This window comes from Drosophila ananassae, chromosome XR (genome assembly GCF_017639315.1).
Source record: "Drosophila ananassae strain 14024-0371.13 chromosome XR, ASM1763931v2, whole genome shotgun sequence".
NCBI lineage: Eukaryota > Metazoa > Arthropoda > Insecta > Diptera > Drosophilidae > Drosophila > Drosophila ananassae.
Window position 1 is genome coordinate 4,272,600 of NC_057932.1, and position 20,498 is coordinate 4,293,097.

At 42.4% G+C, this 20,498-nt stretch overlaps 4 protein-coding genes across 6 annotated transcripts in view; 3 read left to right on the forward strand and 1 right to left on the reverse strand.

Moving 5' to 3' along the window:
* The window catches only part of LOC6502590 (protein NipSnap), an 82,083-nt gene extending 76,193 nt beyond the window's left edge, over nucleotides 1–5,890 (forward strand). For all 3 annotated transcript variants that reach the window (XM_032456095.2, XM_044717292.1, XM_044717291.1), the window contains one exon: nucleotides 5,544–5,890. In XM_032456095.2, coding sequence (XP_032311986.1) covers nucleotides 5,544–5,692 — 149 coding nt within the window. In that variant the 3' untranslated portion in view covers nucleotides 5,693–5,890. The remainder of the gene's footprint in view (nucleotides 1–5,543) is intronic.
* Nucleotides 5,891–10,365: 4,475 nt separating this feature from the next.
* Nucleotides 10,366–10,779, reverse strand: LOC123257616. Its single transcript, XM_044717368.1, has one exon. It carries the CDS (start codon nucleotides 10,777–10,779, stop codon nucleotides 10,366–10,368), a length of 414 nt encoding a protein of 137 aa, XP_044573303.1.
* Nucleotides 10,780–15,351: 4,572 nt separating this feature from the next.
* On the forward strand, nucleotides 15,352–17,947 carry LOC123257617. Its single transcript, XM_044717369.1, has 2 exons — nucleotides 15,352–16,342; nucleotides 16,437–17,947. The coding sequence occupies exons 1-2, from the start codon at nucleotides 15,352–15,354 to the stop codon at nucleotides 17,945–17,947; spliced, it is 2,502 nt and encodes an 833-aa protein (XP_044573304.1).
* A 99-nt stretch (nucleotides 17,948–18,046) lies between these two features.
* LOC123257618 lies at nucleotides 18,047–20,365 on the forward strand. Its single transcript, XM_044717370.1, has one exon. It carries the CDS (start codon nucleotides 18,047–18,049, stop codon nucleotides 20,363–20,365), a length of 2,319 nt encoding a protein of 772 aa, XP_044573305.1.
* Nucleotides 20,366–20,498: the final 133 nt, after the last annotated feature.

A 20,498-nucleotide genomic window follows, 5' to 3' on the forward strand; every position in this document is an offset into this window, starting at 1 on the left:
TTTAGAAATGGCTCCTCTTGATTGCTCCTCATTGGCAAAACCTTTGAAATTCAATCATTTCACCATGTTGAATCCTGTTGAATAAACTCTTGGACCTCTTCTTTAGACCTCCTATAGTATATTTTCAGCTACATAGATAAAAAAACACAAATAAAACAAGCATTCGCGTATAGTCCGTGGTACGTCTGGAGTCCCTGAAGGAAGTGATCTTGGGCCGTTACTTGTTATTCTTCTTAAAAAGACATACCCCTGGTTTGGACAAAAAATTATCTATTTAAAACAATACCTTTCGATTGGTATATAATTCATTCAGATCGGATGCATACAAAAAATTTTTAATTCTTCGGCTATATATAGAGTCTCCTCGCGCACACCAAGGCATGCAGGTCGTCACCTCGTGGACCGCGTTTTTCTTTCTGTGTTTTCGAAGACGGTTGTCAAGATTTCTCGGAAACTACTCAACCGATCTTGATCAATTTTTGCACAGGCCTTCGAGTTACGATTCTCTAGAACTTGAACAAAGGATTTTTTTTCGATGATAAAAACTACTTTAAAAAAAAAAATTTCAAAAATGTCACCAAAATTTTAATTTTTTTGCAAAAAAGTGTCCCAAAAATCTAATTCTTACTTTTTTTTCCTGCGTTCAGGTTCTTGTGTTAGGTCTGTACTAAAAGAAGAAAAAATTTAGTTTTTCCATTTCAGATGATTCTGTCAGGAAATGTGCTGTCAACGCGAAAGCACCTTTTTCCCAGGGGTCATGGAAAATGACGTCTCAATGGCTGACTGTATAATTATTAATTTTGGATTTCAAGCTTGTGCGATTAAGTCGTTTAGTAAGACAATATCATCATCCTACCATCCACTGCTTGCTCTGTGAAAACGTTGAACATGCTAATTGTGCCGGGTTCACGGCCTCAGTTTCGGATCCCATTTTACGTCCCAGTTTACGTCTTTTAGGTCTGGTCTCCACTTTTTCTGTGCTGGCTGACGGACTTTTCATGACGAAATGAGGTAGTTCATGAGACACTAAAAGTGGATTTAAAGAGTTGATTAGAGGTTTTCACAGTTTAGTAGTCTTCAGCTGCTAAATACGTCTCCAAAACGTAAAAAATCCGCTGTTGTGATGTGCTTATGGAGAATAATCTTCAGCCAGCTCAGGCGCGTATTATGCAGCCGCTCATATCTTTGGCCACCCAAAGGCTGGAACTGGGAAAAATTCGGCTTCCGAATATCTTAGTATAAATTAGCAATTGCCCATATGTTCTCTTTGGCATCAATTCAAGTGATGGTATTAGACCAAATAATTCAAACCCCCTTAAAAGTCACCGAACAGGATAATCAACCTTCCAGACCCCTGGAACGAATTAATGCTGCGATATTAGATACTACACCAAAACCGTTGCCCACCATCGAAACACATATTCGTTTCCCAAAATTCCCCTGATACGAGGGTTGCTGTATATATTTCTGGCCTAATAATGAAAATGCGAATATTTATGATTAAAAGTGGTTTTATTGTTTTTCAAAGTATTCTCCAGCAAGACTTATGCAATTTTACATGCGCTCAAACCAATTATCAAAGCACTTTATCCACTCCGATTGAGACACCTCCAAAACATGGTTTTTGAACGATTCAACAGCATCTACTCTCTTGATGTGCGGGAATAAAAATAAATCATTGGGTGCCAAGTCAGGGCTGTATTTCGGATGACCCAACAATTCGACATTTTGGCCGGTCAAAAAGGCGCTGGTTTGAGCTGTGTGAGAGCTCGCATTGTCATGGTGCAGAATGATCCGTCTTCTCTTGTTTGTTTTTCCAATTTCTCCGAAGATTTCAGGCAAACAAATTGTGGTGTACCTCTCAGAATTGACCGTCCTACGTTGCACAAGCGAAACAGTCGCCACATGATCTGATTTACCGAAGAAACAGGCCACCATTTGCTTCAAAGTGCTTCTTCCACGAACAACTTTCGTTGGATTTGGCTCGTCTTCAAAGACCCACACGTTCAATTGCTGTTTTGCTTCGGGCTCATAAGCACAGATCCATGATTCGTCACCTGTGACGATCTTATAAACGTCTTTTGAAACACCGCGATTGTATTTTTTCAAATTTTTTTTCCACTAATTTATATGAGCCTTTTTTTGAGCGATTGTCAAATTGTGCGGGATGCAACGAGAACAAAGTTTTTTTACGGCCAAGTGTTTATGCAATATCGAATGTATGGTGGTGGAAGAAATGCCCAAGGATGCCTCTATCTCACGGTATGTCACATGACGATCTTGCATTATCAGCTCATGCACGGAACTGATCAGTTTGGTCGTCAGTTTGGACGACCTTCGTCTTCGAGCGTGCGTCGGCCACGATTGAATTCATTATACCAGTTTTTCACAATGCTATGAGATGGTGCTCAATCGCCATACAAAGATTTAAGTTCATCGATCCACTGTTGTCTTGTTAATTCATATCGAAAGCCGTGAAAAATGATTGCGCGAAAATGTTTACGAATTAATTCCATTTTCTGTCAAATTGCTTTTTTCAAGTCACTGAAAGCAACACAAATTATTCGTACGTCAAAACGTTCTGAGCACGTTCTGCCAAAAATCTGGTTAAACTTCCCAATGAAAACGTCAGGTGGCGCCAGATAATTATCAAAAATAGTGCTTAGGTAATACCAAATTCTTAATAGAGCAAAATGCAAACTTATGTAATTTTATCGATCTTAAACATTTTTCTTATTATGTCATTTAGGCTACATATTTTTTTCAAATAATTTTGCGTCCTATTAGACCCAAAACTTAAATTTTCTGACCATATGTGCTCAATGATTAATAAAGATAATAACCCAATTTCGGTTAGATTGGGGGGCCTTGGGGTTACAGTGAAGGACCTTTAAGAATTAAAAGTTTTGTTTATTATGAGAGCGCTGGTGCAATGATCGCGTGGTTTGCAGAACAAGGTGAAATCGAGTTGAAACCGAAGATTGGAGACAAGAGGCGTCAGTTCGTTCGAGAGTTCGATGACTGAAATTAAGATATTTAATATAAAAATTAAAAGAATCCACAGTAGATTTGGGGACCGCAATATATTGGATCGCTTAGATTAAACCACACTAAGCACACCAAAAATACATTACATAAAATAAATACATGAATACATGTTTTTCTTTGTAAAAGACATAAGGAGTTTAAAAAATTAAACGAATGTGTAAAGTACATTTTTTGTTTCTGTATGTATTTGTAAGGCAACTCAAAAATGCGTTGACTTTATTTTTAATTAAAAATAAACAAAAAATATGAATAAAAATGAAATATTAAATAAGTGGTGATTCCTTTTCGGTTCGATCCACCGGGCACTTGCCAAATATTGTAACTCTTGGCTGTACTTATATACTGCTCTTTACAAAAAGAATGATGTGTGCGTTAGTCGCGGGACTTACAAAATTTAAGGCTTATAACATGTCATCGCCCACCGCTTCGAAGTAGGACTGCCGCGCACGACTTATCTGATCTTAGCTTGAAAGGTCGGTACCACGTATGTCGGTCTGTTATGTTGCCGCCATCAGTTCTACAATGCATCTGGAAGTTAAGGGATGTTATGTGTGCGAATGCATTATCTGGTATTGTGATATGGCCGCAGATCGAGCTACAGCTACCGCCAATTAACGTGCCCAATCACCATTGTCATTCTTTATTACTACTTTGTCATTACATGAAATCAATTTAATATATCCTTATTTACACATAAATAATAATAAGAAACAAATAGATTGAATATGATATATTCATTATAAAATCAATTTAAAAAAATGTAGTCTCAACTATTTAACCTATTAAAAAAAAATGGATATGGATATGGAAAAAAACATAACTGGAACATTTGAATTTCCTTCTCTTTGAATTGCAAATTATAATTCCCAATAACATAGGCAGTAAAAATATCTATGTGAGTAAAGTAAAGGAGCTGCCTTGTGGAAAACCAGAGGAGGTAATGAAAGGTCTAAAGATAGCATTTCCAATAGGAACGTGGTATGGTCGGTCCTTAACAAGGAGGAATAAACACCTAATCTCAACAGTTTAGCTAGTATAGCTGCGTGGCAAACTTTGTAAAAATCTTTAGAGAATATAAATAAATATATAAATATTTATATAAATAGCATAAACCTGACATCGGCGCTCAAAGGCTTTAATGCAGTGATTAATGAAAACCGCTAAATTAGTTGTGGTGGACCGCCCAGGCAAGAATCCATGCTGGTTATATTATAAAGTTACGAATTAAAAATGTGAATTTTTTCGTAACTGTAAGGCCGAGTACCTTGACACTATGGCAAATCTTGGCGATAGGTCAAAGAAGTAAAAGGGGAAGTAGAAGAAATAACGGCTTCAGCGCGGCCGCTTACTGGGGGTTTTTGACGTTCCAGGGTTTGATAGCAGGCTTTTTATGAAGGAAACAATGGTTTTTTACCTACATTGTCCAAAAGTCATCATTGCAGACGGCGGAGAAATGTTGCTCTGGAACTCCATTTGTAAAATTTACGAATTTGAGAGCATTAATGTCGCCATCTTTCTTAACCAACCTAGCTAAATCACTGGGGTCCAAGTGCAGCTTACCAGCGACAAATATAGGTAGCCGTAGCAAATTTACGAATGTGCTGGTATTTTAGGGCGGGAAAAACTTGAAGCTGAGCACAGCTATGTGCATGTCTCACAATGCACCTGTTAAGATTGATCCGTTTCTTCTTCGAGACAGACGCATTTAATGCAGTAGCCGGATATAGCTAATTTGATCCCAGCACTAGTAAAATTAATATAGGATGCCAGAACATGAGACCCCTCTGAAGAAGCCATGAGTCCAGTCGAACTTTCCAGGGTAAAACTCTTTTAGAGGGTATTAAAATTTTGGTTAAAAGTATGCAACGCAGTGAAGAACAAATCTTCGACCCTATAAAGTATATATATTCTTGATCAGGATCACCTCCTGAGTCGATGTAAGCATGTCCGTCTGTCCGTCTGTCTGTCTATCTGTCTGTGTGTCTGTCTGTCCGTCTGTCTGTCTGTATGTCTGTCTGTTTCTACGCAAACTAGTCTCTCAGTTTTAAAGCTATCGATTTGAAACTTTGCATACATCTTTCTAAGCAGTATATATATAGGCAGTATATAAGTCGAAACGGTCGGGATCGGTCGACTATATCCTATAGCTGCAATATAACTGATTAATCATAAGTGTCGACTTTGGTGTTTTTTAAGTTGGTTTTTTTGTCTGTCTGTTTCTACGCAAAATAGCCTCTCAGTTTTAAAGCTATCGACTTTAAACTTTGCACACATCCTTCTGTTGTTTGGTCGACTATATCCTATAGCTGCCATATAACTGATTGATAATTGCATATATAAATGGTTATAGTCATTTAATAATAAATTATATTCGTGAATTGTCTATTGTTGCCATCGCTGATGCGAAATATTCTTTTATAGATTTTTCTGTTAGGTAATATTTTATCTTGATTCTGTTAAAAATCTATAATAACAATTTCATATATTTTTAATAGGTTACAACTCTCTGCAAGATCGTAAAGAAACGAGGGAAGCAGCATGGCGATCACCCGGTTGGGATGAGTGCGTTGCATACACTGTGCCATTAATACGCGAAATGCATTGTCGTGTTCTTGCGCCGACGGACTTTTCACCGACTCAATAACTTCTGGGCAACGAATATTGTAGTAGAAAAAAAAATTGATTTGTAAATAATACAAGACGAATAAGATGAAATAAGCGGAAACCGTTTTAACTTGGTTTTTAACCATGCAAAAATAAATTACACAATTTTGGAAATTTATTTTAAATTTAACGTTAATAAAGTGTAATGTAAATAAATAAAAATCAATTAATTTTTGGATGCGTTACCATGTGTTTTAGCTCGTTGGCCGGTATAATGCTTTCCTTTCATGGGCTAATCCACTTATCCGAAAAGGAAGAAGTCGCTCGGTGCCATATCAGGTGAATATGGTAAGTGGTTATAGTTAAAATGTGATTTTTTGTCAAATAACTTATGACCACAAGCGTCAATAGATGAGACGGCACATAATCGTGCCAACGCCAACTTTTATCTTCGCTATATTAAAGCCGAACATGTCGAATACGCCGCACCAAATGCTTCAAAACTCTAAGGTAGCAGATACCGCATTGACGTTTTGTCCGGGTGGAAAAATTCTTTGTGGACAATATCCCAGGAATTATAAAAATCAATCAGCATTTTCGTCTCTTTTGACTTCTCCACGCTCAATTTTTTGGATTTCGGCTTGTCCGGTACATTCAATTCAGAACTCTGGCGTTTCGTTTCGGGATCATATTGGAATAAATTTTGTCACATGTTGATCATCATCTATGCCCTCACGACCACTTTGAAAAAGTGGATACCACACGTGCACTCTGCTACGGGATAGGCAATCATAGCCATAAACTTGTGAGAATTTCACTATCAAATTAATTTTCTAATAAAAATTTAGGAAACAACCCCAAGCGTTTTTAGAAAAATGCAATCTTATCTGCCAAATTTCATAAGGATCGGCGACTATATCCTCTAGTTGCCATATACCTGAACAATCGGAAATGTTGTAACATTGCTATTTTTAAAGATGCTTGGGGCTGTTTCCAACATTTTTATTAGAAAATTGATTTGTATATGTAATGTATCTTTAATGTTCGTTTATTCACTATATACTTGCTTAAAAACTAATGAAAAATAACAAAAGCGTTGCTAGCTGCAGATGAGGCTGTCGATGTCGTGAGGCGCAGAGAAAGTTGTGTTTCTAGAGAGGGCCTCCAGCGATATCGATACTCTCATAAGATATCGAGTTCGATTGTGCTATGGTAAGCACTTAGGGTTGCCACAGTACCCCCCTCCTAGAGTTCCTGTTAGGAAATATACTTTGCTGGGAATCTGACTCGTCGTCCTGATCTTGATAACAGCTCGGTTGGCTGGGCAGTTGGCGCTGACATTTTCTCTTGAGTCGAGGGAGATTCGTTTTGGAAGATGTATGCCGGTTTAAGTCTGTCGATAGACACCTTGTTGTCTTTTGTATGTCCTTTAAGCGTAAAGTACTTGTCGTGCTTTGTTAGCACTTCGAACGGACCCTCGTAGTTTGCTTCTAGAGGAGTTTTGACTCGATCCACTCTGACGAAGACGTGGGTACAATGGTTTAAATCCGGGTGCACAAATTCATGCGGTGTATGATGGTGCACTGGCTTAGTGGTTGGTAGCTGTGATATGGTTTTTTGAAGAGCCTCGGCGAACTCAGACTCGGTATGTTTTTTTGTGTTTGGTGTAAAAAATCCGCCAGGGACACGTAGAGCGGTGCCGTAAACCATTTCAGCTGGGCTCAACCCGATGTCGCTTTTAACTGTTGTACGTAGGCCTAGGAGGATTAAGTGCAGGGAACTGCTCCAGTGAATAGGATCGGCGCATTTTAAGGCAGCTTTTAATGTTCTGTGCCAGCGTTCGATCATCCCGTTGGCTTGTGGGTGGTACGCCGTCGTGCGCAGGTGCTTAAAACCGCAAATTCTGGCGAGCTCTTGGAAAAGTGTGGACTCAAATTGTCGGCCTAAATCTGTTGTGATGTAGAGAGGGATTCCGTACAAAGCGAACCAGCCCGAAATCAGAGCGTTGGCCACAGATTGTGCTGTGATGTCGACTAAAGGGATTGCTGCGGGCCATCTTGAGAAGCGATCGATACACGTGAGGCAGTATCGGTATCCGTTCGATGATGGCAGTGGGCCAACGATATCGATATTGATGTGTTCGAAACGGGCGTCGCTGGCGGCATACTCTCCCAGTGGCGATTTTGTGTGTCGTTGGATTTTAGCTTTTTGACACGGGATGCAAGAGCGTACGATTTTGGCCACATCCTTCGCCATGTGGGGCCAAACATAGTGTTTGCCGACCAATTTATTCGTCGCCTTAACTCCTGGATGGCTCAGCGAATGCAGGGCTTGAACCACGGTTTGGCGTAGACATCTGGGCACGAACGGGCGTATCTGGTTATTGGCGACGTGGCAGTACAATTGCTTGTTTGAGCCTGAAAGGGATAATTTGGTTAGTGAGATGGTATTTTCTGGATCAGAATTGAGTAGCAATTGTAGTTCGTCGTCGTTTTCCTGTTCCAGTGCCATCTCGTCGAAGTCGATGTGTTTGATGGCTTCGATGCGTGAGAGAAGATCAGCCACGTTGTTTTCCTTTCCTGTGATGTGCCGGATATCGGTACTGAATTGGCTGATGAAATCCAGTTGGCGCGCGCGTCGCGGTGATGCTTTCTCGCTGTTTTGATTGAAAGCGTACATCAGCGGCTTGTGGTCGGTGAAAATTATAAAGTTTCTGCCCTCCAATGCGAACTTGAAGTGCAAAATGGCTTGATAGATGGCAGTCAGTTCTCTATGGTAGGTGCTGTACTTCTTTTGCGTCGGTGTGAATTTCTTGGAGAAGAAACCCAGTGGTTGCGTCTGCTCGTTGACAATCTGATGTAACACGGCACCCATGGCGTCATCGGTGGTTAGTGTTAATTGCGAGTTAGGTGCCATGTAGTTCAGCAACGTAGCGTTTCCAAGCTCGTTCTTGCAGGCGTCGAATGCGTGGTCGGCTTCGGTAGACCAGAGTATCGGGGTTTTGTCGTACTTTTTATTGCCTTGGATTAGCGTCTTGAGTATGTGTTGGTTATAAGCAACACGTGGGATAAACGGCCGATAAAAGTTGATCATACCCAGAAACTTTTTTAAATCTTTAGCTATAAGCGGTTATTTTAAGTGGCGAATGGCTTCCACTTTGGCTTCGGATGGTTTCAAACCGTGCTGGCTGATGTCATGTCCCAGGAACGTGAGTTGTGATTTACCGAATTGGCACTTCTCGAAGTTCACGGTGAGATGTGCCTTTCGAAGGCGGTCGAGGGTCGTACGGAGGTGTGTCTCGTGCTGCTCCGCGGATTCTGAAGCGATCAGAATGTCGTCGATGTTTTTGAAAACAAAGTCGAGATCCTGTATTTCGTTGTTTATGTGACGCTGAAAAGTTTGCGCTGCGTTGCGTAAGCCGAATGTCATGAAAAAGAATTCGAAAAGCCAAAAGGCGTGATAATTGCTGTTTTGGGAATATCTTGCGGTTCGACAGGGATCTGGTGGTATGCTTTTTGCAGGTCGATTTTTGAAAATATCTTTTTACCGTGTAGGATGCTTGTTACATCCAGTATGTACGGAATAGGGTATCGATCCGGCACTGTTACGTTGTTTAGTGCTCTGTAGTCGCCGCATGGTCGCCACTCTACGTTTGCTTTCTTTACCAGGTGTAATGGACTGGACCAGTGGCTTTTTGAGGGGCGACATATTCCTTGTTCGATGAGGTAGGAGAACTCAGTTTGTGCGGCTTTGAGTTTGTCGGGCGCTAGTCGTCGGGCGCGGGCGTGAGTAGGCGGGCCGTTGGTCGAGATGAAGTGCGTTACTTCGGACTTTGCTGGCAGCCGGTTTGAGTTGATCGTTGCGAGATCGCGGTATTCGTGTAGCAACCTAGCGTATTGGTTGCTCGTGTCGTAGGATAAAATCGCGTTGATTTTACGTTGAGGCGCGTGACATGTTGATTCGTGCAGCGTAGCTCGATCGATGAGTTTGCGTCGTTTCATATCGACGAGAAAGTCGAAATGTTGAGAGAAATCAGCTCCAATGATAGCGCAGTTGACGTCAGCTAATACGAAGGTCCAAACGAAGTTTCGTCCCAATCCCAGCGACACTGTTATGCGTTTTTCTCCATAGGTTTGTATCTTCGGACCATTGGCGGCGAAAAGAAGCTTTGGAGTGAGCTTTGGAGTAGTTTTTGCGATTCTGCAGGGTGGCATCACTGAAATGTCGGCGCCGGTGTCGATGAGAAATTGAGTTTTGGAGTAATTGTCGTTAATGGCGAGGCGGGCAATTGTGTTGTGGTCACCGAATCCGAAGACTGTTTTAGTTTTTTGGTTCGGAGGAAAACGAGCATGGTTGGCGACATTTCTTGGCGGCGTTGCCAAATTTGCTGTGGTACCAACACAAGCCTGAAGTCAGGACGCTGTTGCAATCCGTTAATGTGGATGAACTGTTCCTGCGGTAACGGTTTTTGAACAGCGCGTTGATTTGTTGCTCGATGCGGTCTAGACGTTCGTTGAAAACGGTGCTGCTGGGTGGCGCCGATTTGGCGTCAACGGTGCGTATATGATGAAAATCGCCGACTTCCATGACTTTGTCTGCCAACTTAGCTAAATCTGCTAGGCAGGCGTCCGATGCTTGCAAGATCGCTTGCACTTGTGTTGGTAGGCGCTGCAGCCACAGTGCTTTTAAGAAAGTTTCGTCAATTTTGTTTCCCTATGCGGCGAGTGCGTTTAACTCATTGAGCAGTTGTGTGGGGCGCTTGTCACCAAGGTCACTCTCCGAAATCAACTTCTGGATTATCTTCTGCTCGCTTTCGCAGAAGCGTTCCAAAATGCACGACTTTAAGTTTTCGTACTTGCCTGTGCCTGGTTGGTTGACGATGGCGTCGGCAATTCGGGCCAGTACCGGTGCTTCGATTGACGCCAGGATCGTGTTGAATTTCGTGTCGTCTGCAGTTATTCCTGCCAGAACGAATTGGGCTTCGATTTGCCACAGCCATAATTCTGGGTGCTCGGTCCAAAAGGGCGGAATTTTAACCGCTACGCGGTTAATAACTGCGTCGGAACCGCGGCTAACGGTATCGTGAAAGACGTCGGCGTCGTCTTGTGTGGTGTCGTTGTTTGCCATTGTAAGCACCGGTGCTCGCGTCTATATAGTGATCACGTCGGAGTCACCAATTTAATGTTCGTTTATTCACTATATACTTGCTTAAAAACTAATGAAAAATAACAAAAGCGTTGCTAGCTGCAGATGAGGCTGTCGATGTCGTGAGGCGCAGAGAAAGTTGTGTTTCTAGAGAGGGCCTCCAGCGATATCGATACTCTCATAAGATATCGAGTTCGATTGTGCTTTGGTAAGCACTTAGGGTTGCCACATATATTTCAATAATAAGTGGTAGGAGGTCTTGCAGCTTATGAAGCCATACCGCTGTACCATACTCTGTCAAATGACTTAGCACTGTTCAGGTAAACAGCAATTCAATATTTCAATGCAAATAGATCGGGTCAACCCAGACAATAAGTATTTTCTCAAATACTTCGAAGATACTATTTGAACAAATATTAATGGATTTTTAAGGTGGATTTATAATTATATAAAATTGATATATATAGTTATGTAAAGTTTGTATACAAAAGAAATTATATTAAACAATAATAGACTGTAAGTTAAATAAAACACATTCTGTAAAACTCATTTAAGGTGAAAAATTATCTATTTGTGTTTGATCCAATTAAATGATACACCAATCAAAAGGTATTTAATTAAATATGTTTTATCAAAAAGATTGCTAAAAGTCATTAAGTTTGTGAGAACTTTGGGTGAAATCGTTGATTCTTTAAATTTGGGTTGCAGTAGTGGTTGCAGCCAGATAAAATATTTATTTTTTTTTATTTTATTTTCTTTATTTACATTTAACTATTGAATACGCGTCGATTGACACCTCCGATTTCTGGTTCAAAAATTATTCAAGAAATAAGATTTTTGCAGTATTTTCCAAAACAAAAAAATGTTATATTAAAAATAACTCATAACTTTGCAACCAAAACTATTTTATGCAGCCGCCATTGCACTGCGTCGCGTTACATGCACTGGAGTGTTTTAAAGTTCGTGCTTATATTTTAAGTGTTCTTAAATTATCTAATTAAAATTATTATTTTAATCATTATCTAAATAAAATTACTAAATCAATCCAAAAACAAGAAAGGAAATTTAAGTTCTGGCGGAGCCGAAGTTGATATACCCTTGCAGTTAGGTAGCAGCTTATATTATTATATCTATATCGGATCGTATATAGTATATTGATATGCAGTAGTCAACAGTGTGCAGTAGTGTTTTGGTGTGCAGTTGATTTACTGTACACTGAGTGAAATTTCCTGACTCTTAAAAGGTGCAAGAATGTTCTCCAATCCGCCAAATGTATGTCCGTAATTCTAAATATTTAATTTATTTCCACCAAAACCGCGAAATTGCCATCCAATTTAACTCAACGGACTTCAAGAGGTTAAATATAGTATTCCAACGAGTTGGACAGTAGCTTGTTTTTTCCGAATTTTTTAAAATATTTAACAAGCTAGCTGCTGCGATTAACCAGATCTAGCAAGTATGGTACAGGTGACATACAAGCTGTACAGTGTTGAAAAAAAATACACATCTTTACACTCGAAGTGAGTACTCTGAAAATGTTGTGCTTTCTAATTATGATCTATAGAGTATAGTGTACAATAAAGAATGAGTGCAGAATTTTTAAGAAATGAGTACATTCATGCAGAAGTCTAGTCAATACACTCACCCACCATATGTCAACGCGTCGTATTACTTAAACGGACGCAACTGCATTGCCAAAAAATCCTTGCGATCAGTATATCTTGCCATCGATAGAAGGATTATCAATTTTTGCCAAAATCGACTTGACGAAAGCGTGTATACAATTGGTTGTAATCGAAATCAATTTCTGGGACTTAAAGTTGACGGCATCGGCATTGGGCCATTAGCTGACAAAGTTACAACTATCCATGTAAAGATCGCGCCACTACCAAAAGAGAAAAAATAGTTGTAAGCGCTTCTGGGACTGATTAAGATTTCTGGGATTTTTCCGAACCTTCTTGCTTCAATTACCGAGACTACTAAAAGCAAAAAATATTCAAAATACTAAAGAATCTGATCGCATCTGATGCGGTTCTTATACACTACTCTCCAGACATCCCACTGATCGTAAATTCTTGTCGGAAAGAGGACAGTTACTATTCGCATTTCGAAAAAAAAACTGTGGCGTTAGTCGCGGGACTTCGCGCCCACCGCTTGGAAGTAGGACTGCCGCGCACGACCTATCTGATCTTAGCTTGGAAGGTCGGTACCACGTAGGTCGGTCTGTTATGTTGCCGCCATCAGTTCTACGATGCATTTGGAAGTTAAGGGATGTTATGTGTGCGAATGCATTATCTGATAAAGATAGCATTTCCAATAGGAACGTGGTATGGTCGGTCCTTAACAAGGAGGAATAAACACCTAATCTCAACAGTTTAGCTAGTATAGCTGCGTGGCAACCTTTGTAAAAATCTTTAGAGAATATAAATAAATATATAAATATTTATATAAATAGCATCAACCTGACATCGGCGCTCAAAGGCTTTAATGCAGTGCTTAATGAAAACCGCTAAATTAGTTGTGGTGGACCGCACAGGCAAGAATCCATGCTGGTTATATTATAAGGTTACGAATTAAAAATGTTAATTTTTTCGTAACTGTAAGGCCGAGTACCTTGACACTATGGCAAATCTTGGCGATAGGTCAAAGAAGTAGAAGGGGAAGTAGAAGAAATAACGGCTTCAGCGCGGCCGCATACTGGGGGTTTTTGACGTTCCAGGGTTTGATAGCAGGCTTTCTATGAAGGAAACAATGGTTTTTTACCTACATGGTCCAAAAGTCATCATTGCAGACGGCGGCGAAATGTTGCTCTGGAACTGCATTTGTAAAATTTACGAATTTGAGAGCATTAATGTCGCCATCTTTCTTAACCAACCTAGCACAAGCTAAATCACTGGGGTCCAAGTGCAGCTTATCAGCGACAAATATAGGTAGCCGTCGCAAATTTACGAATGTGCTGGTATTATAGGGCGGGAAAAACTTGAAGCTGAGCACAGCTATGTGCATGTCTCACAATGCACCTGTTAAGATTGATCCGTTTCTTCTTCGAGACAGACGCATTTAATGCAGTAGCCGGATATAGCTCATTTGATCCCAGCACTAGTAAAATTAATACAGGATGCCAGAACAAGAGACCCCTCTGAAGAAGCCATGAGTCCAGTCGAACTTTCCAGGGTAAAACTCTTTTAGAGGGTATTAAAATTTTGGTTAAAAGTATGCAACGCAGTGAAGAACAAATCTTCGACCCTATAAAGTATATATATTCTTGATCAGGATCACCTCCTGAGTCGATATAAGCATGTCCGTCTGTCCGTCTGTCTGTCTATCTGTCTGTGTGTCTGTCTGTCTGTGTGTCTGTCTGTTTCTTCGCAAACTAGTCTCTCAGTTTTAAAGCTATCGATTTGAAACTTTGCATACATCCTTCTTTTGTTTATAAGCAGTATATATATAGGCAGTATATAAGTCGAAACGGTCGGGATCGGTCGACTATATCCTATAGTTGCAATATAACTGATTGATCATAAGCTTGGTGTTTTTTAAGTTGGTTTTTTTGTCTGTCTGTTTCTACGCAAAATAGCCTCTCAGTTTTAAAGCTATCGACTTTAAACTTTGCACACATCCTTCTGTTGTTTGGTCGACTATATCCTATAGCTGCCATATAACTGATTGATAATTGCATATATAAATTGTTATAGTCATTTAATAATAAAATATATTTATGAATTGTCTATTGTTTCCATTTTTTTCTGTTAGGTAAATATTTTATCTTTGTTGCCGCCGTAATAGAATTTTGATTTAAATTTGAATTGTTTAGAATAAGCACACATATGTAAACTTATCGATAGGTTTAGTAACGGCCAAAAGAAGGCGAAGCGTCGGCCATCGCTATAAGAAAGAACAAGAGAAATACGGTGAATGTGTGGATAAAAACACGAAGTTTTTAGCGCTTTTCACATTTTTGTGGCACGCATATGGACTAATAAAGATTATTATTAAGAAATTGTGTGTTTGCTAAAGGAACGTGGGAGCCATACGTCCCGGAGACAACATTTCTAAAACACTTCGTTCTATAAGACCTCGTTCTAAAAAACTTCGTTCTATAATACCTCGTTCTGAAAAAACTTCGTTACCTACGGATCAAAGCGTCGGATTCCTAGCAGATAACAGCTAGGTCGAGCTGATCACGTCGATTACAGGAACGAAAGGACTTTTGCGGATCAAGGCAGAGGTAAAGGCGTGGCTGCCCTAGAAAGAAAAGATAGGTAAGCACGCAGATCGAACGAAGAAGCACACGTATACATGCAGACGCGTCAGAACACGCACGCCAGTTAGAGTGGAGCATGAACATAGAAGTGTGCCAAATTTGTGAGAACAAGATCGAGACAGCGTCAGAGAATTGGGTTCAGTGTGACGTTTGCGGAAGGTGGTACCATTTTGAGTGTGCCGGCGTAGAGGACGACATTGAGAGCAAGGACTGGAGTTGCGATTTCTGCCTCGCGGGTTGCAGCTACATAGCACCGTACGGCAGTATGCAAAGATCACCGCGAAGACGCAATGGCCACCCCCGAACCGCACGACAAAGCGCTAGCTGTCGATACTCTAATCGATACGGCCGGCAGCGGAGAGAACACACACGCGCAGGAAAGAAATCCGGAAAGGACTAGGAACCAATTGCTTTTAAAGATGCTAGAGGAGAAAAGGCAATCGGAGGCAAAGTTTATAGAAGAAAAGTATAAACTTCTCATGCAGATGAATCCCACTGATGTACCGGAAGCCGGGATGGTTCGAGCTACAGATTCACCAACGAGCAGTCAAATAGCGGCTCGGCAAGCTATACCAAAAGATCTTCCAACATTCAGTGGAGATCCGGAGGAGTGGCCTTTATTTATCAGCACGTTCGAATACAGCACCAAAGCAGCTGGATACACCAACGTGGAAAACATGCTACGTCTGCAAAAGTCGCTTAAAGGAAAGGCTCGTGAACTGATTAGGGATAAACTTCTACTTCCGAACCTAGTTCTAGATGTCATCAGCACTCTGAAGATGTTCTTCGGCAGACCAGAGCATATCCTAGAAAGAATGGTGGAACAGGAGCGAAGACTGGCACCACCCAAAGACAGATTGGAGGCGTTAATAGAGTACGCGCTAGCAGTTCGCAACGTCTGTGCGATTATGGAGGCATGCGATCTGAAGGCACATCTTAACAATCCAATGCTGGTTAAGGAGCTCGTAGATAAGCTTCCCAACCAACACAAGCTAAACTGGGCAATGCAACCTCGCGACGATAGGATAGCAGCAGTTAAAGCATTCAGCGATTGGTTGTACAAGATTGCAGAGGCAGCATCTTTAGTAGTGGCGCCATCGTTTTACAAATCAGGCGCAGTTAACACTCACAACAGTCGCGCAACGCAAAGACAAGAGGCGGATGAGCCTGAACCATCACGAGGACAAGCACGATCGAACGCGAGCCAAACGGAAGCAGCTCAGCAGCAAGTTCAATCGGGGTGCGTGGCGTGCGGCGACATCAGTCACCGCCCACCACAATGTTAGGTGTTCTTGAACCTCGACACGCAGCACAGGTGGCAGATAATCACATCGAGTAAAGCATGCTTCTGCTGCCTCAAAGTACATCGCAATAGATGCCGAACCGGAAACTGTGGAGTTAACGGATGTACAAGGCGGCACCATGAGCTACTTCACACGTACTGCCTGTATACAAAATCTCGTGAGTACGCATCAAGACGACAACTACGGAAGTCAATTCTTTCGCATCATTCCAGTTAAGCTACGCAATGGCAGCAGGATGATCGAAATCTATGCATTCCTAGACGAAGGATCATCCGTGACTTTAGTAGACGCATCTGTATTCCAAAGATTAGGAATACAAGGCCAAGCTGCGCCAATGTGTTTACAGTGGACCGCAGAAACAACTCGAATTGAGAGCGAATCCGTAAAAGCATCAGTCCAAATCTCTGAAACCAATTCCGATAGATTTTATTGGTTGAACAACGTCCAGACCGTTCAGAACCTAGCACTGCCAAAACAGCCAGTCGAGATGAAAGAACTACGTAGCAGATTCCAGCATCTGAGAGACTTACCGCTAGAGTCCTATTCTGCCCAGCCGACATTGCTAATCGGGTCGAATAATTGGAAGCTAGCAGTCCCTCGCAGGATCCGAGAAGGGAAATGGAACGAACCGATAGCATCGAAGTGTATGCTAGGATGGACCATCCAAGGATCGACGAACCCCCAACGATCCATTGTCATGCATCACTGCGACTGCGATTGGCAGGAGCTTCATGACGACATCAAGGACCATTACAGCCTCGAGACGCTCGTACCACGTAAGCTATATTCAGCCGAAGATAAGCTAGCAGTCAAAATATTAGAGACCACCTGCCAAGAGAAGTCAGGAAAATACGAAGTCGGTTTTCCGTGGCGTGGTGGCATCGACAAACTGCCAGAGAGCCGCGGTAACGCTCTGAAGCGCCTTACCTGCATAAAGAAAAAGGTATCTCAGGAACCTGATATGTACGAAAAGATTGACGCCCAAGTCAGGAACCTTCTAGACAAAGGATACGCAGTTAAGCTATCCAACGAGGAAACCTGCCGTGGGAACAGCCGTACGTGGTATCTGCCGATATTCATAGCGCGAAATCCAAATAAGCCGAGTAAGCTAAGGCTGGTATGGGATGCAGCTGCGAAGTCACACGGATGTGCACTGAATGACTACTTACTTAAGGGACCAGATTGCCTGAACCCACTCATAGAGGTCTTACTAGCCTTTCGTGTCAACAAGATTGCGATTTGCGGAGACATTGCGGAAATGTTTCACAGGATCAACATCCGCGAGGAGGATATGCACGCGCAACGATTCTTATGGTATGACAGAAGCAGCGATAAAGTAGAAACCTATGTTATGCGGGCTATGACGTTTGGAATCAGTTGCGCACCATTCATCGCTCACTTCGTTCGAGATAAAAATGCAGAAGCCCATCAAGAAGATTTCCCATTGGCCTTAAACGCCATCCAAAAGGCGCACTACGTCGACGACTACATCGATAGCATGAGAAACGAACAGGAGGCCATCCAGACCACCAGACAAGTCATAGAGGTTCATCGAAGAGGCGGATTCGAGATCCGCAACTAGTCTTCTAATTCAAAAGAAGGCCTTAAGAGCTTGCAAAGTAATGGCAATGTTGATAGCCAAAAACCTGTGGATTTTTGTTCGTCTGAAAAGATACTTGGTATGTCCTGGGGCCCACATAAGGATGTGTTTAAGTTTCTCTGCAGATTTGCAAGTCCCGACGTAGTCCCGACCAAGCGAGAAGTTCTGCAAGTCCTTATGTCGATCTTCGATCCATTAGGATTCTTGTCGTGCCACACGATTGGGCTGAAAATACTTCTCCAGCGTATATGGCGGCTAAATATCGACTGGGATCAGGAGCTGCCCGAGAAGATTCTGGAAGACTGGCGCCTTTGGAAAACTCTTTTAGGGCAGATCAGGATTTTCGAGGTGCCTAGATGCTTCTCCCCAGACACATCAGATCCACGTCAAACGGAGCTCCACACATTCGTCGACGCCAGCGAGTATGCGTATTCTGCTGACTGCTACTTGCGTGTAGCAATGGATTCCAAAGTCGACGTCTCTTTGGTGATAGCGATGTCGAAGGTGGCACCTTTAAAACCACTCTCGATTCCGCGTATGGAGCTGCAGGCAGCAGTTATGGGAGCACGCTTAGCCCACAAGGTGATGAGCACGCGCAACCTGCGAATCGACAACGCCACATACTGGTCAGATTCAAAGACAGTACTGCAGTGGCTAACTATGGACCCCCGTAACTTTCATCAGTTCGTGATGCACAGAGTCGCCGAAATCCTGGAAACAACGCAAGTCGAGCAATGGCGGTGGGTACCCTCGAAGCTGAACGTAGCAGACGGAGCTACAAAGATCACCGACCAAACCCAGCAGAAGACGTGGATAATGGGCCCTGGGTTCCTAAAAGCTGAATCCAGCCATTGGCCAACATCGACAAAGCAGGAGAGCATCATCGATACTTCAGAAATACGGAAGCATGTGATGACAACGTGTGCGAGATCAGCGGTTATGTTCAATGCGCACCATTTTTTGAGCTGGCGGCGGTTGTATAGAGCAGTGGCGATAATATTCCTGTTCGTCGATCGGTTACGAGCGAAATGCGCCAAGCAAGACATGCCAACAGCCACGACGATGGACCATGTGAGGAAAGCGAAAATACTACTTTATAAGCAATCCCAAGCCATCGCCTTCGCCGAAGAGTTGAAAGTGTTATCCGTGGGAGCGACGCTGCACAAAGGAAACAGATTGGTCGGATTGAACGCATATGTAGACAACGATGGAGTACTGCGGACTAGAGGCAGACTGAACTCAATTGACATAGCTGAAGACGCAATTATACTAGCTCCAGGATGCCGGATAACTAACCTAATAGCGAGGAGCTTTCACGAGAAGTACCATCATCTTGCCCACGAGACTGCAATAAACGACATCAAGGCTTCGTTTTACATCAGCCGCCTCCGAGTGTTGTATAAATCCGTGCGGAGTACATCCCAACGATGCAAGGTTGACAGTGCAGCTCCCAGACCACCCCAGATGGCACCGATTCCGAGAGCGAGAATAGGAAGCTTCCAGAGACCGTTTACTTACACAGGCGACGATTATTTTGGCCCGTTATTGGTGAACGTCGGCAGGCGCAAGGAGAAGAGATGGGTAGCTCTGTTCACCTGCCTCACGTTGCGCGCGGTGCATTTCGAGATCGCCTATAGTCTTGACACAAGTTCATGCATCATGTGCCTCTCCAATTTTATGGCGCTTCGAGGGACTCCAAAGGAAATATTGTCAGACAATGGTACGAACTTCAGAGCCACGGAAAAAGCCGTGCCCGAAGAGCTGAAAAAGATCGAGCACGATAAGATCACCATTAAGTTCGATGGCATAAAGTGGCGATTCAACCCACCAGGAGCACAACACATGGGTGGAGCATGGGAAAGACTTGTCCGTACAACAAAAGGAATTCTGAAAAACATTTGCCCAAATTACTCCTTCAACGACGAGGGCCTGAGAAATGCATTGATGGAGGCACAATTTATCATCAACTCGCGACCGCTCATGTTCGTAAGTCTGGAAACTGAGGATGACGCCGCTTTGACCCCGAACCACCTGCTGTTGGGGTCAGTGAATGGATACAAGCCACTGCCAAAAGAAGGGATGAATCTGCAGCGTAGATGGATTGAGACTCAGCGCTTCGGGGACCGTTTTTGGCAGCGATGGATTAAAGAGTATGCGCCCGTATTAACCAGGCGCACCAAATGGTTCGAGAAGGTACCTCCCATAACCATTGGGAGCATCGTAGTCATCGTAGATGAGCTTCTACCCAGGAACTTGTGGTTAAAGGGACGAGTGATCGACACAATGATGGCCAAGGATGGACAAGTTCGACGAGTGACTATAAAGACCCAGCACGGCGTTTTGGAAAGACCAGCAACGAAGATAGCGGTTTTGGACATCGGCTTGGAGGATGGTAACTGACCACGAACCGGGATCAATTACGGGGGAGGGAATGTTTCCGCCGTAATAGAATTTTGATTTAAATTTGAATAGTTTAGAATAAGCACACATATGTAAACTAATATGATATTAGTTGATGTAATATGATAGGTTT

Coding starts and splice junctions, on each gene's coding strand:
- LOC123257616 (XM_044717368.1), bottom strand. CDS start 10,779: ATGGCAAACAACGACACCACACAAGACGACGCCGACGTCTTTCACGAT.
- LOC123257618 (XM_044717370.1), top strand. CDS start 18,047: ATGTCCTGGGGCCCACATAAGGATGTGTTTAAGTTTCTCTGCAGATTT.
- LOC123257617 (XM_044717369.1), top strand. CDS start 15,352: ATGGCCACCCCCGAACCGCACGACAAAGCGCTAGCTGTCGATACTCTA. Junction 16,343..16,436: donor CAGTCACCGCCCACCACAAT/GTTAGGTGTTCT, acceptor ACATCGCAATAG/ATGCCGAACCGGAAACTGTG.